This window comes from Aulonocara sp. 'chitande type north' Nkhata Bay, linkage group LG16 (assembly GCF_057382095.1).
Source record: "Aulonocara sp. 'chitande type north' Nkhata Bay isolate Kocher_YH1m ecotype deep benthic linkage group LG16, A_spYH_male_GT1.1, whole genome shotgun sequence".
Classification (NCBI taxonomy): Eukaryota; Metazoa; Chordata; class Actinopteri; order Cichliformes; family Cichlidae; genus Aulonocara; species Aulonocara sp. 'chitande type north' Nkhata Bay.
Genome location: NC_141359.1, coordinates 29,383,466 through 29,408,522, shown reverse-complemented (window position 1 = coordinate 29,408,522; position 25,057 = coordinate 29,383,466). Strand labels below are relative to the sequence as shown.

At 38.6% G+C, this 25,057-nt stretch overlaps 2 protein-coding genes across 4 annotated transcripts; one reads left to right on the top strand and one right to left on the bottom strand.

Moving 5' to 3' along the window:
- On the top strand, positions 1-9,011 carry LOC147311789 (uncharacterized). Of its 2 annotated transcripts, none has more exons than XM_086267688.1 (11): positions 1-21; positions 1,997-2,244; positions 2,378-2,495; positions 3,818-3,970; positions 4,092-4,280; positions 5,050-5,123; positions 5,434-5,631; positions 5,724-5,861; positions 5,944-6,033; positions 6,248-6,391; positions 6,517-9,011. In XM_086267688.1, the coding sequence occupies exons 2-11, from the start codon at positions 2,005-2,007 to the stop codon at positions 6,643-6,645; spliced, it is 1,473 nt and encodes a 490-aa protein (XP_086123814.1). In that variant the 5' UTR covers positions 1-21; positions 1,997-2,004; the 3' UTR covers positions 6,646-9,011. The 2 variants fall into 2 exon arrangements, with proteins under 2 accessions (XP_086123814.1, XP_086123813.1); XM_086267687.1 differs by lacking the exon at positions 1-21 and adding an exon at positions 419-574.
- LOC147311788 (zinc finger protein 654-like) lies at positions 4,938-24,809 on the bottom strand. Of its 2 annotated transcripts, XM_086267686.1 has the most exons (12): positions 24,598-24,808; positions 22,442-22,587; positions 21,830-21,911; positions 21,483-21,618; positions 20,565-20,767; positions 19,240-19,376; positions 18,231-18,372; positions 17,685-17,969; positions 16,208-17,545; positions 11,584-12,359; positions 10,343-11,418; positions 4,938-10,235 (listed from the first exon to the last, which is right to left on the bottom strand). In XM_086267686.1, exons 1-12 carry the CDS (start codon positions 24,721-24,723, stop codon positions 10,231-10,233), a joined length of 4,452 nt encoding a protein of 1,483 aa, XP_086123812.1. In that variant the 5' UTR covers positions 24,724-24,808; the 3' UTR covers positions 4,938-10,230. The 2 variants fall into 2 exon arrangements, with proteins under 2 accessions (XP_086123812.1, XP_086123811.1); XM_086267685.1 differs by lacking the exon at positions 4,938-10,235 and having other exon boundaries at positions 10,329-11,418; positions 24,598-24,809.
- Positions 24,810-25,057: the final 248 nt, after the last annotated feature.

Below are 25,057 nucleotides of genomic sequence, written 5' to 3'. Positions count from 1 at the left end.
TCGGAGGGCAGACAACTTAAGGTATTGTCAACACCGCAATTGTCACCGTAAGAGCTAGAAATTACGATAACAGAGTGAACACGAATGTAGTACAGAAGGGCTTTCGCTGCCTTTAGGTTTGTAAAAAATATGGGAATCTTGATATTTACTTACAGAAAGCAAAACAAACAAAAGACATTTTTTCCATTACTTTTTGCTCTCACTAATAAGTAGGAGCTAGAGAGTGCAGTGTCTTCTGCTGTATCATTCAGGGAAACTGGTGCTGTGTACTGACACGTTTTATGGTAATTATTACGTAAAAAAAGGGAAGTTTTCTCCATTTTTCTTTGAGTTATTAGAGGCTCATTAGAATAAATACCAAAATATCAATCGTTGAAATTTGAAGTGTACGGTGAGCTCCTGAAGGCATCATAAACCAAGCTAGCAGCTAGCCTGCGCAGTAGCGATGCTCGGACGGGAGAGCTGGTCAGCCTGTTTAGCTGGCGTCACGCTATCATATTAACATGCTTTAACGAGGCTAAGAGGATCCGTTCTCCAGTTTAATATCGTACTGTGAAGCTAGTGAACCCGAAAGGTAATGTACTGTTATCATTTGCTAATTTACCCTCAGCTAGTTATCCATTCGTTTAGCTTAGCTGGTATGTTGTTAGTGCAGTGCCGCTTATTTACATGTCACTTAAACATTTAGGCATTCTTGTTAGTTTTTTCAGTTAAACTGCTGGTCCACTTACAGTAATGTTTTAGGGTATGTAATATTATTTTCCCTTCTGTCGGGATTCACATTCAACCACACGTTGGTATTTACTGTTTATCTTTGGTCTTATTGAATTGAACTATCTTACATCTTACAGTTTGATACTTTTCTTGAAATCAGTGTATGATCGTGGTAACGCGATTAGATCTGGAGGTTTCTGTCGAGAGCAAATCAGGGGATTTGACATGTGTACGTTCAATGACACAGAAACGTACCTTAGACATTGACCTATTCCTGCTGGTTTTTATCTAGCATCTGGGTCGCATAGACAAATATTGATAGACTTCAAAGCTAAAGCTGTCAGAAGGAATGAGGAACTGTGTCATTGCAAAAAAAAAAAAATCATTTCGCAGGACATGCACATCACACTGGCCAGCTTTCAACACAAGGAAATATTAAGAAATGAGCAGGAGGAAGAAACTGCCAGTGTCTAGTGGTGGTAGTATCATGCTCTGGGGCTGGGAATAATGAACGAGGTTGCCTTCAAATTCTTCAACTTCACCTCAAATCAACAGCTAGATAGTTAAAACTTGAATATAACTGGATGTCCCAACACCACCATGGTCCCAAACAAACATCTACATTGTAGCTTGCCATCGCCAGTGTGTGAATGGGTGAATGACTGAATGTAGTGTGAAGCGCTTTGGGGTCCTTAGGGACTAGAAAAGCGCTATACAAATGCAGGCCATTTACCATTTACATTCAAACTAGTTTTGAAATGGATTAAGCATTAAACATTAAGCTTCTGGACTGACTTTCCTAAAGCCCTGACCTCAAACTTATTGAAAATGTGTGGACTACTTCTGCCAAGAATAGTGGTCTAATATCTAGGCACAGTTATGCCATAAGCATAATGGATATCAAAAGTGTCTTGTTGAGGTGCAACTTGCTAAGGGAAACTTAACTTAATATTAGCGGCGGTGTATCTATATATTTCAACCTGTGTATATATACTTTTCAATATATATATACTTTTCTGTGTTGTTAGAGACAATCCATACATTTTCTTCTGGTTATCTGGGGCCGGGTCACAGGGGCAGGACATATAAACAGTATACACTAGATATATGTACACAAAGCCTAAAACTAGATAATTGTATTTCAAGGAGTTTATTACATTTTGTACAAATTGAGGAGGCCAAAAGTGTGCTTCATGTTGGGTATGTTTTCTGCTTAGGGAGTATCTATTTTTGCATACATTCTTCAAATTGTATAAATCTTTCTCTCTTGATTTTCCATTAGTATTTCCGATGGGAGACTATGAGAGCAGTGCTCCTGGGCGAATAACTGTGTATTCAATCCAGGGTTGCCCACACTGCACGCAGGCCAAGACCACCCTTGCTGGCTTGGGAGTGCCTGTATGTGACATAGACCTCGGTAGTCATTCAGAGCTGAGAGCAAAGGTGAAGGAGCTGACAGGACGCAGCACAGTCCCTCAGATCTTCTTTAACAATATTCATGTTGGAGGTAACGACGACCTGCAGAAACTGGTGAGGAAAAGGAAAACATTTCTGACGATACCACTAGTTTACTGGTCCCTAATGACCAGTAAACTAAGAGGTCAAGCAATGTCCAAAAATGGGGGAGAAAAACTAATTTGAATTGATACTGTAATTTCTGTAGTCACCTGAAGAGCTTCAGAGGCTGGTAAGTCTGGTGAAGGAAGAGCCCCTTCCAGCAGATGCACCACCTCTGCCACAACAGAGTCAGTCAGAGCATACAGCTTCAGAGAACGAAGGAGGTAAGGAATTAATTCTTAAGAGTTTTTGCCTGCTTAAGATCATTACTTTCCTTTCCTTCCCTTTACAGTCAAAAATGCTCTTAAGGCACATTTTAATGCGGTTCTTAAATATATTTGTAAAATACCTTCTGATATTTTAGTATATTAACTGCCTATCTTTCAAGAAATAGACAAGCATGGTCTGAAGTCAGCGTGTCCGGTTATGCATAGTCATTGTTGGCTGAAGGTGAGCCAAGAGCAAAGAGTGGTTATGAAATAGCATTGGCTGATGTAGTGAAAAAGCCATTTTTAGGCAACATCAGGTGTGTGTGTGTGTGTGTGTGTGTGTGTGTGTGTGTGTGTGTGTCTTACATCCATGCTCCTCTACTCCTCCAAATGCCAACACGGACAGTTGATACAGGAAACCTGAAACTCTGGATAAGCCTAGTAGTGCTGGGCTGCCCCACAGCACCTCATATGTACAGTGTAAACAGTGTTTGTAGAAAAATATTGAAATTTAATGTTAGCTTTTGTGAAGTTTAATTAAAATCAACAGTACGTGGTACTACACATACATCTCTGGCACCTAACGATAATGCACTGAAGAGCAGAACAAGTCATCAGATTGTAGTCGGTGTAATATAGGTGAGCTGCTTCTGATAGAGCAGTTTTATTTAGTGTTTGCACAGATGTATAGACTATTGGAGTACTTACAGTTTTGCCTTTTTAACAATGACACCCTTTACATATACAGTCAGAACCATATTATACAATACGTTCCTTATACCAGATTCTAACCATCCAAATGTTGCAGAAGCATGCCTAAAAGACTTGTGTTGCTGCCATGAGATTCACTGATTCCATATTTGCATCAATGAGCAGTTGAACTGGTGTACCTAATTAAGTGGCAGGTAAGTGTACAATATAATGGGGGGGGAGAAGAAAGAATGAAATTGCCATTTGTGCGTGTAAATATTTCTTTGGAAACATGATTTGTCTCTGTGATCCCTGTCAGACTTTATATAATAGACAGGACTGAGGTCTGATGCTTAAAAAAAATCTTAGTAATGCTTGTGCCATATATACACAGTTACACATTTACTTAATTCCTCTTCAGTAGTGTTTATTCCAAAAATCTCATTTACAAACCAAAGCAATGCTGCTGTGTTGAAATGAAAGAAGCCAGAAGTTTACCCAGCTCAGGCAATACCTTTTCTCACCAGCGAGACATTTTTTCACAGATGCAGAACTACATCGTTTATCAAATTCTTTCATACATGTGTGAACATGATTATATTTCTGTGTGTTTATACATGTGTGACCTGGAAATTCCACGCGTGTAGAATTTACGTGTGAGAGAGATGAGTTGGCAGACCTAGTGGAAGACCTCAAACATGCCAGCATGATTGGCAGTCATAGGAGGGGGCTGACTTTATACAAAAAGAGCTTCTCAGGAAGTCAGCTGGTTGACTGGCTGCAAAAAGAGAAGGGCATGGGTAAGTAAGGCTGTCAGTGATATGGGTAAAATCTCATGCAATTTTCCAAGCGCCCCTATCCTTACAAAACATAGTCAAATTCAGTTCTGTCAGCACTTGATTGTGGCTATGTGTACACTAGCCAGGGCTGCAGCCTGTAATACTGGACAGGCATTGTTGAAGAAGAAGTACATGATCAGAGTTCATGGCCATGAGCAGCAGGATGGCAATTTTGGCGAAGGAAAAGACACCATGGATGCACTGTACAGGCTACTGGAGGATGATTCAGCTCTCAACGCAGGACAGACTTCAACCTGCAGTCCCATGCAGGGTACGTCAGGACCAGATAAGGCTTGGAGTGTGCACGTATCGCATTTCAGGTTCACTCTGAGCAGTGTCTTTCAGCACTCTACTAACCCATGTCCTTTCTTTGCTGCTAACTTAGCATATGATCCTTCTGGGTTTGTGGCTTTAAGAGCTGAAATATGGTGTATCCAATAAAAACATCATTCGCTCATTAGCTTGCAACGCCTGCGTGACTGAGCGCATTCTCTGTCTTGAAAATCTATGCAGTATTTTAAAAAAATACTTAAACTCACTGTCTTCATCAGTGAATTAACATAACTTAGCAAATTTAGACTAAATAAATAAACTATATTTGATCATAAATAATGCTTTATGATGATATTATGCATAAAGTGTATCAGGCTGCAAAGAACCTAGCTGGATTTCAATGTCAGCTGCTGGCTGTTTCACAACAGTTTCCTGCTTTGCTGTGGGCTTGGGTCAAATTAATACTTGGTTTTAATTTCCTGTCAGATATTCCTTTACTTCTGCAATGGTGGTGGTGAGTCATATTGGCTGGCTCTGTGTTGGCGTGTTTATACCTGAAAGCTGCACACTTGTAGAACCTGTAGAGTCACACCATGATACCAGCAGGATTTTACCCAGCTTCCTTTTTTTCTATAGCGCCTGATAAAAAGCACAATTTGTTTTTTGTTTTTTCTTTGTTTTGTTTTTTCCCAGCTCTTGTTTAATATTTTGACTCTGAACTATGTTGATTTTTATTTCATGTTTTTCTCTCTTTGTCTTCCTGCCAGCCACTGAGCTCTCTTTGCTTTTACGGGAGATGATTCTGAAATTGTTCTCGGAGCATCTCTCTGCCGATGGCAAGGTAATGTTGTCCCTGATGCTCACTGAGTGCATGTTGCTATTTTGTAAAAGCAACAGTGCATTTGGATCTGTGCCACACAGTGTGTACTGTTGCACTGGGCAAGCTGTGTGTTCATATGAAGTTTCACTTTGGCAAACAGAAAAAACTTGTCTGCAAACATTTCTACTGTATTTTTCACTGCAGGTCTTTTTGTGACCTACATTCAAGGTTGTTTGTCAAGATATTTTGACAGGATAATGCTTCTCTGTTACTTTATCCCTGTACAAACGGTTAAATTAAATGCATGTACTTTGTGTCCATGCTCCCACAGTCTGTGGACTATAAAGGCATGTCAGCAAATCCTGTTTTTGAGCGTTACTGTGAGCTAGCTATTCAGCTGCAGAGGGTGGAGTTGCTGTCGCTTAGCCGGGAGGAGAAGCTGGCCTTCTTCATCAATATCTACAATGCCTTAGTCATCCATGGGTACCTACGCCTAGGGGCTCCCACCAACATGTGGCAAAGATACAGAGTAGGACTACACAGCTACACTGTCTCCCCCAGAATTCCTTTGTAATATCAATAAGACTTATGTGCTGAAATTAGGAATGTTTTGAATTGTAGTTCTTCAATTATGTGAGCTACCTGATTGGAGGAGAGGTATTCACGCTGCAGGACATTGAGAATGGCATTCTTAGAGGGAACAGAAAAGGTGTCGCACAGCTTCGAAGACCCTTCTCCAAAACGGACCCACGACTTCAAGTATTCACATTTTGATAGCTGAATTTATGTGGTGACAGTTTTCTTTAGTTAACTAAAGGTCATGTCTCTTGTTGTCCACTAGGTGGCACTTCCAGATGCTGAGCCACTGATTCACTTTGCCTTGAACTGTGGTGCAAAGGGCTGTCCACCTATTAAAACATACACACCACAAGTAAGTGATTTCGCTTTAGTTTTTTTGATTCTGAGAAGGCTTAGCTAAAATAAATACACTTGGAAACTCCCTCTTCTGTCACAGTTTTTACAGTTGTGAAATTGTCCCATAGATTTCATATCAGGTTTCCCAAGTCTTGCCTCTTATAATGTCTCCCATAATCGCGGCACCCTGAATGGTCAGAAATTAATTCTTATGTGCTCGCCCCTCTCAGGACATTGACAGCCAGCTCCGCACAGCAGCCGAGGCCTTCCTGGAGAATGATTACGCCTGTGTGGTAGATTCTGTAAAAAAAGAAGTGCACCTAAGTCAGATATTTAAGTGGTACAAAGCTGATTTTGGAGGCACGGATGAGAAGGTATTTTTAAGTTTAATAGCTGTATGTGTGCACATGTATGGATCCTGAATTTTTCTTGTAGGAAAAATAGATGAATTGTTTTTTTTAATGGTTTTTTTTTTGTTGCATCCCCTTCTATCTCATAGCTGCTGGGATGGGTGCTGGATCACATGGGTGACTCACCAAAGAAGACCAGCCTGCAGGGCGTCGTTTCTGCTGGAAAGACCAAAGTCAGTTTTCTCCCTTATGACTGGAGCTCCAACAGCACCCACTGAGCTCACACACAAATGCATTCACACCTACCTGTATGTACGTCTACATGTTTTACGTCCATTGTCTTCTGATTGAATCTGTACAAAATGGAAAAACACTTATTCTTAACCATGCGTATGTTTTATACAGAACATAATGTATGTCCCTGTGACATGAGGAGCACATTCTGCTCTCATTGTAAGCTCCTACACCCCATCTTTTGATGCTGTGTAAATACTAGAGAATTTGGTAAGATCATCTCAGTATTTTCTACACATGAATGGTGTACTCCAGCAGCTTGATAGCATCAAATGCACACTAAACATATTTTATTATCTGTAACCATAGTTGTGGCTCTCCTTTCCATGTCAGCCACTCAGGACTCATAGATGATCCCATTCCTCTCTGTCCAGTTCAACACTGGTTGAGCTATTCATGTGGTGCGTATATTTATAGCAGATGGAAACGATAACTTGGCTTATCAAACATACTGCTTTTATAAGCCATAAGAAAACCTTTTGAACTTTAAAGAAAAACACTCATTCATGTGCAGCAGACTGCACCTTCTTCTCTCTGGTCCTTCATTTAAGCATTTTGCAACCTACATATTTAAATGGTTTGGTTTTCCATTCTGTGGGGAAAGGAAGGATTAGCTGCTGCTCCTTTTATCTTTTAAATGAAATCGAATATAGGTGTGGATATTATATAGTCACAACTCAGCTTGTGGCTGTAGAATCTGAAATGCAAGGTGAAGATTTTGTAAATAATGATCCTTTTTGAGTTTGTTTGCGGTTAACAACCTCTGAGCTTTTTTTTTTAAAGGGGACAAATGAAATCTGGTTGTGCTGCTCTTATTGTCCTAGTTGGTCAGCATAGGATGCACTCAATGAGTAGTTGATTTACGTCAGCAAAGGGAGCAGCTTCTGTGTGCACTGTGTAGAACACACAGACATATCCAGTGTCTGCTGCTTAGACTTTATTTAAATGTATGGATCAGTTTGTCTTCCTATCAACCATAGGTAAACTTATTCTTCCTCTATGCATGTTAGCCTATGTGGCTTTTCAACCCTCTTTTTAATCCAGGTATTCCACTGTAAATTGCAGAAGTGCTATTACTGTGTTTTGGGTTTTTTAGCACAGTTATTTGTTTTAAAAAGAAAATTATGAAACATTTATCAAAACCAAACCCGTTCGGGATGCACTCTGACACTTTGCATGTTTTTTTTTGCCTACTTATGCTACTGAGACATATTTGTACTTTTTCACAAGGTCGCTGTTCTGTTTGTCTGTATGTGAATAATGTGCTGTTGATCCAGATTTTTATTTCAGCATGTCTACAGAAACTGGACAAAAAAGTCTTTAGAAGTGTACATTACCAAAATGTACCAAATGTACACTTGGTCATTAATTCAATAGGATATTAGTGTATTTAGTTTCACCTTGAACAAGTTTACAGAAACTATTCTTATTTAGGAGTTGAGCTTTTCTTTAAACTTAGCCTTTCATGGGTTTTTTTTTTTTTATTAATTTTTAGTATGGTGCTTCATTGTACATTGCATAGCAGTGCAATAACGTTCCATTAAGTTTCTATAATGTGTCACATCGTCTTAATTAAGATTTTCTTATCTCAGGTCAAAGCAAAATCTGACACCAGGTTGTTTGATGTCATCAGTGCATCGTATGCTGCATGTTGTTTTCTAGTCTTAGCATTTCTGTATAGTTTGCATTTGTTTGCAAAATCATTTTCAGCATTTGATTCCTGCACACTGCTGTGTTTTTGTTAAGGCTACAAGCAGCACCAAAGCAAATGGTTAAATTAGTCTCAGAGATGGAACACATTTGCTGCATGAGTTAGAGGAATACCCTTCAGTCTTGAATAGTAACTATAACAGGACTGCCTCTGCTGGCTAGTGTTTTTTTTTTTTTCTTTCTTCCCCCAGCCTGTGTGCTTGGCTATAAGAACTGCTTGGACCTAAAATGTCAGATATCGAAGTACACAAAGTAAAAAACCACATCTGATAAAAGTCAGGCATACACTGATTACTGCGTATAGACTTGAGGACACCAGTCTATTTAACAGACTGTAGTTTTTCTTTGAATGCAGCCTTCAGCAACAAAGTGCACCTTTGGCTTTACTATATTAGTGTTAAGAGTGGGAGACACTTTGTGGACTAAATTAAACAACACAAGATTTTTGTTTATAGATGTTCCCCGTTTTTTTTTTTGTTTGTTTTTTTTCCCCCCAAAAGATAAACATACCTCATGTATCAGGAAGATGTGATGCAAAAAACTTTTTTAAACAATTCTAATATCACTGTTCCTCTTTCCTAGGATTGACAACAAAAAAATTTACATCCCTAAATAAATAAATATGCAATGTTGACCTATATGCGTATACTGAGTTTGTGTTTTCCTTTACTATACTACCTCACAGCACGCAACCTAAGCTTTAAAGCAGATCACACTAGAGGGCAGAGGTTTAGTTTGTTTATTCAAACAAATTTCATCACTTTTTTTCTTTAAGAAAAATAGATGGGGAATCAATACCTTTACAAATCCAATCTATTGACATTTGTACATATAAATAAGCAGGTTTAAGTGCATCGTCTTATATAAACATTACATCAAAAAGGTATTAAACAGATCAACCACCTGAAAGGTTCATATATGATAAATGTGAAATACTCTACATAAAGAAATGCACAATCATTGTTTAAACCAACTTAAAAGAATAAAAACTTTAAAGCAAGCTGGTACTGTATTAGTTACATGGTTTTTATCATCCTACAGTGTGAACACTGATTCAGTCTTGGCACTAACAGAATTGTGAGTAATGCATACGCTGTACAGAAAGTTTGACAAAATGAAGGCAGATTTACATTGTTTCAAATGTTTTGGCCACGGCCCTAATACATAATTGTATCGCAACTAGAGAAATTTAATAAAGGCAACCCCAGTCCCACCCAACTGCTACCCACATGATTTTCTTAGTTTAAAATGTGCATTTGTGACAGGGGTTTTAAGGACTTATTTAGAAAATAGATTTTACAGTGTACAAAAGTTACGATGATGCAGCCATCTGATATCCACCTTTACAGTCATGTCTAGTAAGTTCTCAAGTGCTCTACGATACAAACTAAGTGGTCTATGCCTCATTTGGAAGACCACAGAACATACATGTTGTTTGCACACTGCAATTCACACCTCCAATGATGAACTGTGTGTAGAATTCATTCTCTTATCCAGTCTCCAAAGACTCGTGAACACCACAGCAGAGGGAATGGGTCCATTATTCAGATTCCCGTTACCTGACAATTAGTGTATTTCCCAAATTTACATGGACTTGACAAAGTCAGCAGGTCAAATTAGCTTTAAAAAAAAAAAAAAAAAAAAAGGGTGAATAAATATTGTGTGTAGTTTCAACCCAAATTTGGTTTTTAGGTACTTTAGGTACTAGGTATTTTCTGGTTTACATCTCCTTTGCCTTAAGCACTATGACTGATCATTAAGAAAGGATTTTAGTGTTTAGTTGTCATGAAGGACCTTCCTGAGCCAAGTAACAGAAATAGCCATTCCAATTGCACCAACTCTTCACACTCCTGCAAATATTAACCTAAAAAACAGCAAGGGGAAAAACAGTTACTGGTTGTTCAAGGTAATAAAAAAAAAACAAAAAAAAAAAAAAACACAGGGTCAGAAAATGGAGTTAAGCAAACTTACTTTCATCATCTGAATCAAAGCCAAAGAGGGAAGAGCACGTGTTGAGGGCTTTGTGTTTCTGCAACTCCTCCAGACTGCTGTAAGAGGAAAGGCATTTATCACAGCGATGTCTGATCTTATGCTCGGGGGCCACATCCTCCACCTGCTGCTCCTTTTCTGGATCAGGGTCCTTCTTTTTCTTATGACTCCAATAAATGATTTTCTTGGGAGCATCATCAGTGGACCTCCTTTTGCGCATTGAAAGCACAGATTCATCCAGGTAGGTGGATGGAGGTGGCCGGATGAAAGGGGCCTTAACAAAAGTTGCGTAGGAGGGATCTTCGGGCTTGAAGGTTTTGTGCTCAGGAATGTGTGGCTCTGCTATATTCTGTTGGACTCCCTCGGCCAAAGTAGAAATATCTTCAAGATCTCTGACGTTTAAAGGGTCTACCTCGACAGTAGTTGGTCTTTTTCGACATCTTTTGGTGGGAGTCGCTGAAGCAGCGTTAGTGTGAGAAGTGGACATGAACCCCTCTGAAACATTTCTTTTCACATCTTCATATCCATTGATGGTAGGTTTGGTATCATCTGTGTGCTGATCTGCAACAGTTTTCTCTGAATAGTTATCAGACTTAAGAAGATTATTGTTTTGCGCATTTATTCCACCAGTCTCACCATCAGTTTTGTTTATTAGTGTGAGATCCTCAACACGAGAGGCCTCACCATCAGGAATGGGACTCTCCTGCTGCCCCTTTTTACTCTGTAGCCATATCTCCTCGACCTTCACTCTCTGTTTCCATGGAGCTTCAGCGCTTTCCTTTATCAGTTTGCTGGGTCCCAATTCTAGCTCGTCTTTCTGCGGGACTGGGACATAGTGCCTCCATTCATGGTCATATAGACCCAGATAACTTGAGAAAAGTTTCTCACAGCCACTGAAAGGACACTGAGGTCGGAAGGGCTGGTGGGTATTTACGTGATCCTTTAATTCCTGCTGTGTCACAAAGCGCTGCTTACACTCTAGATGGTAGCAGAAGTGTGGAAGAGGACTACTGTGGCTCTTCATGTGGTCCTTATAATGCTGAAGAAACTGAATCTGCCTGTTGAGAGAGAAAAAAAACCGTGCGCAACATGCTGAATCAACTTCCCAAATTCAAACCCTTTAACTGTACATGTATGGAGTCTTTTAGTGTTTTACAATCAGTTAAGAGACCGTTTTTTTTTTTTTTTTTTTAAATATCTGCAGTTATTTAAAGTTCTCTTACCTGAGGCAGAGGGTGCACTTGTGTTTGGCCCAAACAAAAGTCTTCTCTAGCACCTTGTCTTCAGTAATATGGCATTTGATAGCATGCTTTGTTAGTGTGTTGGTCATCCTCAAGAATACTCTATCGCAGGAGTCAGACGGGCACAAGTGGTATGTGATGTCTGCACCACAAGCATTTTCTCCCGCAGGCGTCTCCTGCCCCTCTTCTTCAATCACAGATGGATTACTTACAATTACCAGGCCTTCTTTAATGATTACCTGCTCATCCTTAAAGTCGATCTGTTTGAATATATTTGTGTTAGGTTTTTTGCATTTTTTGTGAAGCACAGATGTCTTCTTGATGAGGGTACGGAGGTTCCTGATGATTCGTTCTTCCCTCTTGAGATGTGACACTTTAGCTTTGCTTCCGGGTCTCTGTCCAAAAGTTTCGCCCTCAGAAATAGTCTGTTTTTTATCCCAAGGCTTACACTTATTTCCTGCATTGTCTATTACTCCATTAGCAGCTTGAGCATTTTCAATGGATGGCTCCTTATTAGAAGATTTTTGTTTGCACATTGTATCAATGTGCTCAAGAATGTGCTTTTTGGCAAAAGGAAGCTGTTTGAAGCGTTTTCCGCAGAGGATGCATTTTAGTTTCCTACTTTTGAGGTGCGAGAGAGCATGTCTCATAACATTCAAGCCTTTGTAGTCTTTGCCACAGAATGTGCAGTAGTGGGACAAATGAGAATATTGTTGAGTACGGAGAGCCCTGTCCTTCCATGTTCTCTTAACTTTTACCTGAAAAAGAGAAAAGTCAAATCAGAGCTGGAAGCAGCAGAGCATCAATTCACATTTCACTGCATGCAAAACTGTACTTCTCCTGAAGTGTATATGTGCAATCAAATGCAACCTAATATGAAGAAAAGAGAACATACTTCAAATATCTCCCTGTAATAATTGACTTTCATAACAACATTTCTTAAATTACAGTACTGTGCAAAAGTCTGTGGTCCCCAGCAGTGATGGGATTAACGGCGTTACAAGCAACGGCGTTTCTAATGGTCATTAGAAAAGCCTACCAGATCGTCTACCAGAAAGTGATTGGTGCCCGCGGGAGCGCGCGCAGCTGCTTAAGATTACAAAGCAACAAGGTGATATGTACCAGTTTTTAAATTGTGTTGATAGGCCACGCAAAAGTCTGAGTCATGATAAAGAATATATATGCATGTTTTTTCCTGAATAGTTTCGTCACGTTAACGTCTAAGGACAGCGCTAGCAAGCACTCTCTGCTTAAGACCAAAAAAACAAAAAAAACAAACAAACAAAACAGCCCGTTCGTGTTGGTGGAAAAATGCACCATGTCGACCAATCAAAAATGATATGGCAAAATGACATTTGGTTTAGGAAGATGGAAGTTTTAGGAGTGTGTTGGGATGAAATATTATTTTACATTCATAATCTAGGTTACTAGTAGAGCTGGGTGATAGAACGATAACGATATGTATTGCGATATAACTTTTACTCGATAGAGAAATTAAGCTATCGCGATAGACCTCGCCGCTCTTGTCCTCTTAAAAAAAAAAAAAAAAAAAAAAAAAGGTCAGCCAATCCAAATTAAGTAGCACAGAGCCGAACCAATCACAGCCGCAGCGTCACGTCGCGTGACTTGTTACTTACAGCACAAGTGCCAGGCCGCACATGTGTTTGTTTGGGAAGCAGCCAGCGGGTAATGGAGAGAGCGCGTAATGGAGGAAATGAGTGTGCCGACTAGAAAAATCAACCGAGCGTGACCGAAGAGAAAACAGATGATGGTTCCAATGCCGGAGAGATTGTCGAACGGAAGAGCCATAGAAGTTCCGTAGTGTGAAGGTATTTCGGCTATTTCAAGTCTGACAAAAAACAGAGTAGCGTGCACTGTAAATTGTGCCGAAAGCAAGTCTGGAAATACAATAAACTGGTGCATGCGTCACACTGTGCGCCACGTTATTGTTTCGGTGAAATGAATTTCTACAATACTGTTACTGTTACTTCTACTCTCTGCAGTGTTTAAATGCTTACATATACACACAGTTACTGTCCGTCCACACATACGACTCGGTTCTGCTTCTATGCCCCAGCTTTGTTTACTTTTTCCCACCGAGGCTTCTAGACTTCTGATTGGCCAACATTTCTGCACGGTTAGGAATCTAGCGCCACCTGCTGCTTTGGCATGTTCATAGCAGCGTTTTCCTTCATTTCTGCCTTTATGTGTGGACGGGATTATTTTTTAAAACGAAAACGGAAAATCTCCGTTTTCAAAAATACCCGTGTACGTGTGGACGTAGCCTCAGTCTCTGACTGGAAGCGCTAATTCGTCATTCGGCTTTTGTCAGACTAAAGTAACTGTTAAAACTGTTTGAAAAGCTCAGCTATACAACAAGGAGAGATTGAGAATTTCCTTTTAGTTCTCAGTTTATTTGATATTGACAAAAGTTAGTCAGTTTTGTCTGTTCTTCTGTAAAACAAACTAAGATTTATTTTTAGAATTAATATTTTGTTTCTAAGTGGAATTGACAATTTAGTCTGTTTCATTTGTTCTATTTTGAAACTTAAACGCTTTAGTGGCTGCCTTTTGTGTAGTTTGCAATATTTGCCTTTATTTATCTGAAAAAGTCTCATGTTCCTTAAGTACATCTACCCTGTTGAACTTATTATGGGAAATAAATATTTAAATAAAAACAAGCTGCTGATTATTTCACATTTTACTTGTGAGCAACGGCACATTTAAATCTTACAAATATAGTTATTTGGCTTATATCGTGATAGATATCGTTATCGCCTGAAATGAAAAAAACATATCGTGATATGAAAAAATCTCATATCGCCCAGCTCTAGTTACTAGTCATAATCCTTATTATTACTGTTGCATCACTTATGATTTATCATTATTATCATTTCATTGACACATTTAGTATAACTACATTATATTAATAAATAATAACACCTGAAATACCGACTTTAATATAACTACATTATATTAATAAATAATAACACCTGAAATACCGACTTTAATATAACTACATTATATTAATAAATAATAAATGTGTCAATGAAATGATAATGATAAATCATAAGTGATGCAACAGTAATAATAAGGATTATGACTAGTAACCTAGATTATGAATGTAAAATAATATTTCATCCCGACAAGTGACGGCGAGAGAGACGGAGGGAGAGACAGACAGACAGCAGAAAAAGAGAGAGAGCGAGTTTTGAGATTTCTGACATTTAGCATGTTTGGAGTGTGTAGTTAATGTGTTGTCTTGTGTAGTTAGTGTGTAGTGTTGCGGATAGTTTTGTGTTGTGTGTCAGAACAACGAGGTGACTGCTATCTCCAGGTAGAAAACAGGAGTGATACACCTGCTGCTGTCAGACCTGCAGGTATCAGGCTGTATGTTCTCCTTTATAATGGACAGAAATTATTTTTTTGGAGTGGCACAAATAATTTGTGTGGCATCGTATTGAATGCAGAACAGCTGATTGTTCTGTCAATAGTTTGAAATGGTTATTTTAAAAAAAGAGAGTAAAAGGTAAAAAGCTGCAAATAACTTGTTTGCAAAACTTGTGCATAGGCTTTTAAAACTGACAATTTATATTTGCATTTAAAGTTATGAAATATGATTCAATAAACATGTTTGTGGTTGTTACAATAAAAAATATAACTTTTTCTACTCAGATTTTATGTTTTATGTCTGATTTTAGATCAATTGTGTTAATATAGTATCTCAAAATGAAAGCATAACTGTAAATTCAGACACGTGAGGTTGTGCTGGAAAGAATGATACAAAACAAGGCAAATAAATAGTTTTTAAAGGTGAAATGTAGAGGGAAAATCAAAAGTGGTTAAAATGGCTAATTATACCCTGGACCCCAGAGGATTAAACTTTTTTTTTTCTAAAGTAGCAACAGTTACTTTTCAAGTAATTAATTACTTTTAGAATCTTGTAGCTCAGTTACTTTTTTGAAGAAGTAACTAGTAACTATAATTAATTACTTTTTAAAGTAACTTGCCCAACACTGGTCTCCAGTGATACTGGGTTAACTGTCAAAACTGATCCTATTATAAATGCAGAAAAGTCTGGTCATAGTTTGAGTCATCATACAATACCATGCAGAAAGTATCTGATTGGCAGTGGCTTAATTTTCAGCATGACAATGACCCCAAACACTCTGTCAGTGCAGAAAAGTGTACCTGACTAGAAAAAACACTCAGTGGAACACTATCAATCATGGATTGCCTTCTCCAGAACCTGGACCTCAACATTATTGAATGAAGTGTAGATCATCTTGACAAAGAATAGAACAAAAGGCAACCACCATCCAAAGAGGAGCTTTGAATGTCCTGGGAGAACTATTCCTGAAGACTACTTAAAGAAACCACAGGAAAACTTGCCTAAGAGAGTTCAAGAATAGAGGTGTTCATACCAAATATTGACTTTAATTGACTTGCTAGAATTGTACAAACTTTGTTTCTGCCTGTATTTCCATGGGTGTGCATGTTTAAATAAATCACTGCATCCCTTTCCTCTTTCGCATCCCAGCAAAAAACAAAATAAGGGAGGCTTGAGACACTTGCACAGTAATGTAAATATGGAGAAATAACTAACCTCAATGTTTGTTGTTTCTGTTTCAACTGACGGATGGGGTTCCTCTTCATTGCTGCCATTAAGGTCCTCAGATGCTGTAGATTCTGGCGGTTGAGGATTTTCACTGTCAGGTGATTTGGATTTAAAGGAGTAACTGTGAAAGAGTTCTACTGGACAATCCAATAACTCCAATAGTGGACCATCAAGGTCCACAGGATCAGCTTCAGCAATACCGATAGCAGCTTGATTCTCAATGGGTGGACCTTCACAAAGTTTGGATTCCACCTGTGTTTGAGATTCCTCTTGGGATGGTTCACTTAAAGTGTTATGACAATCAAGGCCATTATGTTCTCCATTTTCTTTCTTAGGGCCCATCATCTTCTCGAGTTGATACGCTCTCTGTTCGCTTTTGATTTCAAAGGCCAAATCAGGATGTTCTCCATTCTCCTTAAAGTCTGTCATCTGCTCAAATTCATTGTCTTTCAGGTCTTTCATCTGCCTATCATTCTTAATTTCATAAAACAAATCATTATGTTCTCCATTTTCTCTGTTCAAGTGCCCAAGTTGGTTCTCTTTCTGGTCACTCATTTCAAGCTCACAGTTCAGTTGAGGCATATTCTGCTCTTTGTCTTCTGTGTCCATTTTTTTCTCAAATCCATACTCCTCCTTGTTAAGGTATATTTCATTATCGGGATATGAGAGTTCCAGTTTTGATAATGGCTTCCTTCCCCGTTTTCTCCCTCTAACTTTGACCTTTTTCTCTGTCACTGCCTGTACCAGCTCCAGTCTTGGAAGACCTTGCAACCATCTTTTCTTTTGACCTTTTCTTTTCAAAATTTTGCTCTTAACACATCTAGACAAGTATTCCCTATTGCGGTTCAGAGGGAGACTTACAGAAGAATTTTCCTTGTTAGTGTGATTGCGCCTTAGTGAGTACACAGAGTTATTACCTAAAGAGGTTGATTTGACATTGTATTTGATCTCTGGATCATCACCTATTTCAAACTCATCATCAGACCGAGGCCGTTTTCTCCGTCGTAGCCTTTTTCTCCATTTCCTCCTCTTCAGAGAATCATTATCCGACAGTGCAACACGTTTTCCAGCCTCTCCATCTACAGTTTGCTCTTCTGGAAGGTTCACAAATCCAGCTTCAGTGCAGTTGCAAGAGATGGAGTCTTGAGTGCATGACTCATTTACACAGTTACTTTTTAGTAGTTCTTCACTATATGCCTTCTCCTCTTCCATCTCGTCGAGAACAGCAGCAGTCACAACCTTATCATTCATTAACTCTAAACAATGTGTCCTAAGGGTCAGGAAGTTCCAAAATTCAGGGTCAAAACATAGGCGCTCCTTTAGCATCTGGGAAAAGAAAAAAAAAAAAAAAAAAAAAAAACAACAATCATGCAAAACACAGTTGTAAACAAATCACACAGTTATAATATCGAAATATAGCCCATATCAGATAAAGTTCAACATATATCGCATCACCCCCTCTAACCTGAAGAATATGAAAGCGAACACAGGTCCGGACAGGGTTGTTGTGGGGATGCGGCTCCTGATCAGGATGCATGTAAAGCAGGGAGACAGTTCGGTATGCCTCCAAGCTTCGTTCCTGGCAAAACACAAGAAGGGAACACGCTCGACAGACCTCCAGGTCATGGGGCAGCAGGAAGGCAATTGTCTTGCAAACGAGTGACCGGGTTACAGTGTCAGCCTGCATGTCACACAGCTGCAGGGCCCTGGCGCAAAGCTCCACGCAAACTTGAATTCCATCACCACCCAGCTATTCAAAAGGAAATAAACACAGATGAATAAATCTGATTAAAACAGATATAAGAATCAAATCAAAAGGAAAAAAATATTCAATTGCCAATTGTAAATGTCTGCAGTACTTACATTTTTAACAGTTTAACCAAAGCATTTAACTAATATTTAACAGTATTAAAAACACAACTTTAAACTGTTTCTGTACACTATAGACAGTGTACAGAAACTGTTACGATTTAACAGGGCGACAAAAGATGATGCTGCAATGACATCTCACCTCTGTAGTGACCAATTTTATGAAGGGGAAGATGGCTCTGACATTGGTAGCAGAGGAGGCCAGCTGCAAGCACTCAGCTAAGAAGCCTTGTCTGGAGGGATGGGCCCTAAGATACAGTCTGCTCCAGATAAACACCAGGTCCCTGCATAAAGACATATACATCTAGTTCAGGTATGATTTTAATCAGGCAACAACTATGATATTAAGTCAACAAACAGAGAGATGCTAAAGCATTTAAAATAATTAAATAAAGTCATGCACTGTAATGGGGTTATCACTTCAACAACTCACATTACTGCCATATTCAAAGATATGCCCTATACCCAACCCTGCATAATCTGGCTGAAGAAACTGACAGGAGAGAGACACACCATTGTAGTAAAATTGCTATTTCTTTCACTCTATAGTCAATAACCTCCTGCCCAAAAAGTAAAAATATGTTTAAAATATTTCTACTTTTTGCTGTGGCACACCAAAATGTATAATCAAATCCCTTACATTTACTAAAAAAAAAGTTCTGTCAAAGGAACTCTCTTAAGAACTCTAAGACTTCTATAACGGAGATGTTGAGAGGGACAGTCAATAAAAAGTTTTTAATAAATGTAAAGCTTTAAGATTTTCCCCCTCACAAGCGCTCCAGAGCTTTTTAGTGCCAGATACAAGGAGACTGGTCAAAAATAAGGAAAGAATAAACAAAGCTAAATTCAGAAAGGGGGCTGGAAAAAAAGACCTGCACAAGAGACCTTAAGCATGCAGTCAAGAAAACAGTGCAAGCTTTACTTTCAGTACAAGTTTGATTGTCCTTGAGTGTAACAGAAACCTGAGACATGGTCCCATAGAACATATGTTAAAAGACCCAAAGATGGCAGTTTACAGATGGTACCCATCCAATCTGACAGATCATGGAAGGATCTGCAAAAAGGAATGGGATAAACTACTGAAATCTGGCCTGATAAGCCTATAGAGGGTCTGAATATTTGCTGAATCCTTTATATGAGGTCACACTTACCAGATGTAATACATGTCTCCATTGTGTAGCTGCTGTGTAAGAAAAGCTTTACACAGTGATAACAACAGCTCATCTTTTTCAACACTCTCTGTATTGCAGATTATCTCCACTGCATCACGACCATCTATCTCTGCCATCTAAGGAAGAAGTTAAGAAAATACACATATACATTTATTTATTATAAAACATGTATTATAGTTAATGTATGGCATTCACAAAGCTTTTCATTTGCAAAATGGTCACCTATTATATGTGATACAGTTACATCATATTTACTAATATACTATCCGGTTGTTCAGTCTGACGTCACTAGCCATGTCTGGACCTAAACTCCGCTGCAGGTCCATATATCAAACGATCACTATGGCATTACTGAGAGTAGAAAAACTGTCTAAAGTCTTTCATCTTTAATAAAATGATCAGCGTTCTGCTCTACCAGGTGTAACAATTTAGTTTAACATCCAGGCATCCATGAAAACGGAATTTATGACATTTAACGGAGTTAGAAGTTAGCAGGGAGTTAGCTCGCTAGCTTCTATCTAAATACAATATAGCATGTCCTGACTGCGGGGTTTTGGAAACAAATTAAAACGTACAGCTCTGTTATCACTTCCAACATCAATGAAGACAGAAAACTAAACAGCAGTGACGTTTGTAGGGTTACTGAAGTTGGGCTAGCTGGTATATAATGATGTGCTACGTGACCGCTAGCGACACAGCTATGTTAGCATAATATAAACAAGCTAACTTTTTTTTCCACTCGATAAAAGTTAACGTGAGTGTTCTCGGTGGTCAGGAACAAATGTAATCGCATGGCAGGATGCTGTAAAAGGACCAACCTTCAGCCAGGAGAACAACTGAGATAATCCATCCACAATACGAGGTTAGTCATTCATATACTGCTGCATGGGCTGGGCTGTAGTTACATCCTAAGGTTTTAAAAACTGAGCTTAAATAAATGATTAGCGGTAATAAAAGCCGAGAGAGGTCAACAGTGATCACTGACTGTTTTAGGAGCTTTTTGAGATCAAATAGAAGAAAATACATAACATTAAACATGTTAACAACACAAAAGCCATATTAAACGCAGACTACTTTAGACCCGGAAGTAGGATCCGTCGCGTCATCACTGAACAACCGGATAGCCTTAACTATTTTCCTGTTTTGGGTTGATTTGAACATAGACTTTAAATACATAGTAGATCAACAAATAAATAAGACTAAATAATGCATTTTTCCCCCCTTTCTTATTCATCCATGTCCATTTTTAGAAACGCCTATCACTAATTCTTTCAAGGTTACTTGTTCTGCTCTTCAATTCTCACCTCCTTGTAAAGGTTTTCATGCAGCGAGGCTTTGTAGAGGCAGGTCAAGTAGGCCTGATGGAAGTATAGATGCTTTCCAGCCTCACGATTTTCCAGGCAGCTTTTAGCAAGAGCCATTGCCTCCTGCATTCGTTCACAGGCCTGCAGATATCGCACTCGCAGCTCCAAGAACACTGGCAATTCTGAGCTCACGTAGTCCTCAACTGCATAGAAGGTAATTACATGTGTTAATGTAAATCTCATGGGATGGGTATTAATATGAACTACCTGCTGAAAATAAAGTCATTGCCTATATTTATATATAAGCAATGACAGTGCAATGTATTATTAAAAACGTGATGATAGATATAATGGTGTATTGAGAACGAAATGTGGTTGCTTGGGGGTGGGGGGTGGGGGGGGGATGATCATGACAGAAGATGACTGAAACATTTGGTAGTTTAGTAACAAAATTTGTTTAATAATGAGTGTATCAGGGTAAGAAGGGGTTGAAATGGGGTTTCTTCAAGAGGCCAGGTCAAGTTTCAGTGATATTACATGCCATTTTCTTATCGTATTCCAAGATGACATACCAAGATTCATCCCACTTAATTTCTTAAGAAGTGATTGCATGAAAAATGACTCCATGCATGAAAAATGATTTTTATACATGGAGTGGTCATCACAGAGCCAGAGAATAACCCTGATGTAATCTTTGGAAGATTTTATGCAGTGGTCCTTTACCATCAATACAAGATCTGGGCAAAAAACTTAATGCAACTCTGTAAATGTGGTGACATTGCCCAAGCTTATTTGAAACTTTATCACAACTTATGTGTGCCTCATCAAATCTAAAGGCAATGCAATGAAATATAAGCATGTATGACTTCTTATTTTGGACAGGCATTGTATTATTTCCTATATGTCACATATGCCTACCGTCGTTTGGTGGCAAATCATCCTCCTTCAGGATTCCCTGTAACACAGGATTTTCCCATGGGCCTCCTACTTTAATAATCTGCTTTACATGCTGAAGGTAGATGTTCCTGTGCCTCATGAGGCGAGTGTGGCAAATCTGCAGAGAAGACGTTCATTCAAAATCTTAATGTTATAGAAGGAAGCTGAGTTAGTCACTATTTTCAATCATAAAACATTGGTGCAAGAAGAAACTGGCAGCAGTTTTGAGACAAGTATTGTTACCTTTAGTTTAAAACTCAGCACCTGTAAAAACACCTGGCTTTTACAAAATTGTACTGTGAATTGACAGTAGGTCAGTTTTTAATCACCTGAAAAGAGTCAAGGATGTCTTTTAAAGGCTCTTCCACAAATTCTTCCTTGCTGAAAAACAGCATGAGTTCAAAGAAGCTCCTGCAAGACAATGACAGAGACATTAGAAAAATATCTCACACCAAGGTGACAACCACCAGAACATGAATGCCTTACAAGTGCTAGTTTTAAAGGAGAGGTGATCAACTCAAAATTGTGCTGCTCATTACCAAATGATTCAAGTTAAAACAATATGTGTCTTTTTCTATTTCAAAGACAGGCAGCAAATACAACTCTGCTATTCCTTTTGGACACGGAGCTCCAGCTCTTCCCAACAGATAAAAAAAGGGTTCCATGAATTTATGGTTCACCTCTATTTAAGCTACAGCCTTTAAATTTTATCTGAAAGCATCAACAAACACTGATTTACAGAAAATGTTCTGTACTATTTTCAACACTGATTTTTCACAGTAACTGTCTCACAGTTTTGTTTTAGAAATAACATTTTATGTCGTGTCTCTGCTAGGCAATTAAGAATTTTCGAACCAAATACGTGGGTTCAGCTATTCAAATAAATTTATTTACAATCAATACAGCACATTAAAACAGCTTCCAGTGAACATTGCACTTACAAGGCCAAACTGCTGAGAACATACTGGATGTGCTGACAGTCATCTGTAAAGGCAGTGGTGGCTTTGGTAAAATTGTAGAGTGCGGTCCGCAGCACCTTCAGTTGCGGGAGAGGAACTTGCCATTGCCCTGTGTACTCCTCAACAAGCTGTCCAGGAATGAAACAGAAATGTGAAAGACTTAAATGAATCCTATGCATGACAGCTAAAAGCTGTATGTTTTTCATCCCACATCTAACACAGTTTACAACAGAAAGGTTTACGCTGCCAAAAGTTAAAAACAAGTAATATATAGAAAATAGTGATTTGATATGAAATGGTGGAACTCATTATCCGTCCACACTGCACATCAGAGTACTAATGTTTTAACAATACACTACGATCAAAACCAAGAAGAATTCTAACTGAAATTGTTTGGATAATAAAGACAGCTGGTGGATGTGCTGTGTGAATATGAACACAAATTGGATCTTAGAACCAAAGTATAAGAACGTAAATAAGACACACTGTAACACAATCAAATAGAAATGTTCATTAGAATGCACATTTCTATTTGACATCTCCATTAGACATTTATTGTATGGATGTCTAACACATTTGTTAGACCATCACCCAATCTAAGGTTTGTGCCACAGCTCTCATAACTTAACAGTATTCATAATTATCAAAAAAAATAAATGTTTCTGTAATGGTTAATCCACAAGTATGGCCAAACTCTTTAATTGAAATGATATTTTGTAATGATAAAATATAACTACTGTTATCCTTGAATTTTCAAATTTAGCTTGTTGGTCCAGTGAACCACTAGTGCACCTGAATCAAACAGGCTCTCCTCCACACAGTGCTCATTTATAAAGCACAAGCCCAAACAGGTGGATTTTCCTGGTTCAGTGCAGCTAGCCAACAACAAAGAACCACTAAGTGGGAAATGGAGAGTGAAAATGAACAGTATATCCATGTTTTGTTTTTAAAATAAAAGTCATTGCTACAGACATAGGCAACAGTGACCCTCATACACTGCTTTATAGTTTGTACAAGGTTATTAATTCTGTCTCTAGTTAGCTAACATATAGGCACAAGTGGTTCTACAGATGATCTAAAAACTGAAACTTTAAACACTTATTTCCTAAATCCGCTTTCAAAATAGTGTTAAATCTATGACCATTTGTAGAGTGAGATTCCATGGTGTAAATTAGCCTTAATACGTTTAGTGTTTCATGTCCACTTTAAAACACAGTTTTAGATTACTCATTTCGCAGACACTATAAACTTGTATTCCGTATTTTTTTTCTTTGTTTTAACCATGTGTATTAATTTCAGTTATACATCATACACCTTTGAGTATAGGTACCATGTGGTAGTTACAGTGTGCCATTTTATTGAGGGATGTTTCTTTTATCCTAAATGTGAAGCATTTTCGCAACTGCGTGTTTGTAAGTATAAGTGCTATAATAGTAAAGTTAATCAACTTTATTAAATTGTAAACTTTAAGTACAGCTACTGGTGGAACTTATGGATTAATTTACGCAATTAAAGCTCCATGCTCTAGGATAGTTAAAAGCCAATTCATCCGACTAGCTATCCAAACGTTTGGCTCCCAGATAAACGCATTCCAAGTGTGTATATGTAAAACAGAGTACTGTTATTCTGGATAGTGAAACAATTCAGTTGCGATTTGGCAGTCAGCTATGGTATTTTTTTCACTTCGAGGGCACCTTGCATTGTGAAAGGAAACCACGCTCCTGCTTTTCCCTAAAAATAACTTACCATTTGTCAGTACGTACGTCTTTTTGCATTTTTATCAACTGATGTCAACTCTAGGCAGCAAGGGTAGAAACTGCTCCATTTCCCTCGTTCATCAAACCTTGTTAAGCCCACAACGTTAATTAGCTTAGCTTTACTATCTAGCTATAAAGCTAACGTCAAACAAAAAAAACAAACACTAATACAAAAATAAGACACCCAAAAGTCCAGTTCGTACCTGTAAACTCTGACTAACTAATTCTGCTCTGTCTCTGATGTGCTATGCCTCCGCCTTAAACACATAACTGCATTAAAAGAGCTGCTCAGGGGCTAGCATTAGCTCTCAAAGCTAGCATCGTTAGCGATAAACAAACGCCGACTCCGTAAATCACAGGATATAAATTCACCCGACATACCTCACAAAACTCAGAGCAATACTCTTTGCTCTTCAGTGACGATTCGCCGCTGCAGTGTTTAGCACACAACGTGTCCAGAGCTAATTCAAGCCCGTCTGTTTCCAAATCACTTTCGTTGTCCGCCATACTGTCTGCCGTATCCAGCGCATACTCAAAGTTGCCAGGTTGGTAAGAAAGCGTCCTCCGATTCCTCACGACAGGATACTAACTACTTGGCAACCGCGCAATTATCCTTGTCACTAACCCTTGTACGTTCCTTGTACGGCTGTTGCCAATAGGAAATCCGGTATGAAAGATGGTACCCACTATGACTTAAAATAGTATTAAATAGCTATTCACTTGTAATAGGGAACTTTGCATAAATCAGTATTTCTTATATAATATATATTACATGTCAGACTCATCCAAAAAAAAAAATTGTAAAACGTGGCTTAAATAATAACAATTACCCACATTTATG

Coding starts and splice junctions, on each gene's coding strand:
- LOC147311789 (XM_086267688.1), top strand. CDS start 2,005: ATGGGAGACTATGAGAGCAGTGCTCCTGGGCGAATAACTGTGTATTCA. Junction 2,245..2,377: donor ACGACGACCTGCAGAAACTG/GTGAGGAAAAGG, acceptor TAATTTCTGTAG/TCACCTGAAGAGCTTCAGAG. Junction 2,496..3,817: donor AGCTTCAGAGAACGAAGGAG/GTAAGGAATTAA, acceptor CCACGCGTGTAG/AATTTACGTGTGAGAGAGAT.
- LOC147311788 (XM_086267685.1), bottom strand. CDS start 24,723: ATGGCGGACAACGAAAGTGATTTGGAAACAGACGGGCTTGAATTAGCT. Junction 20,768..21,482: donor TGATTTGCCACCAAACGACG/GTAGGCATATGT, acceptor CCTTCTATGCAG/TTGAGGACTACGTGAGCTCA. Junction 17,970..18,230: donor TAAAATTGGTCACTACAGAG/GTGAGATGTCAT, acceptor CCTTTTGAATAG/CTGGGTGGTGATGGAATTCA.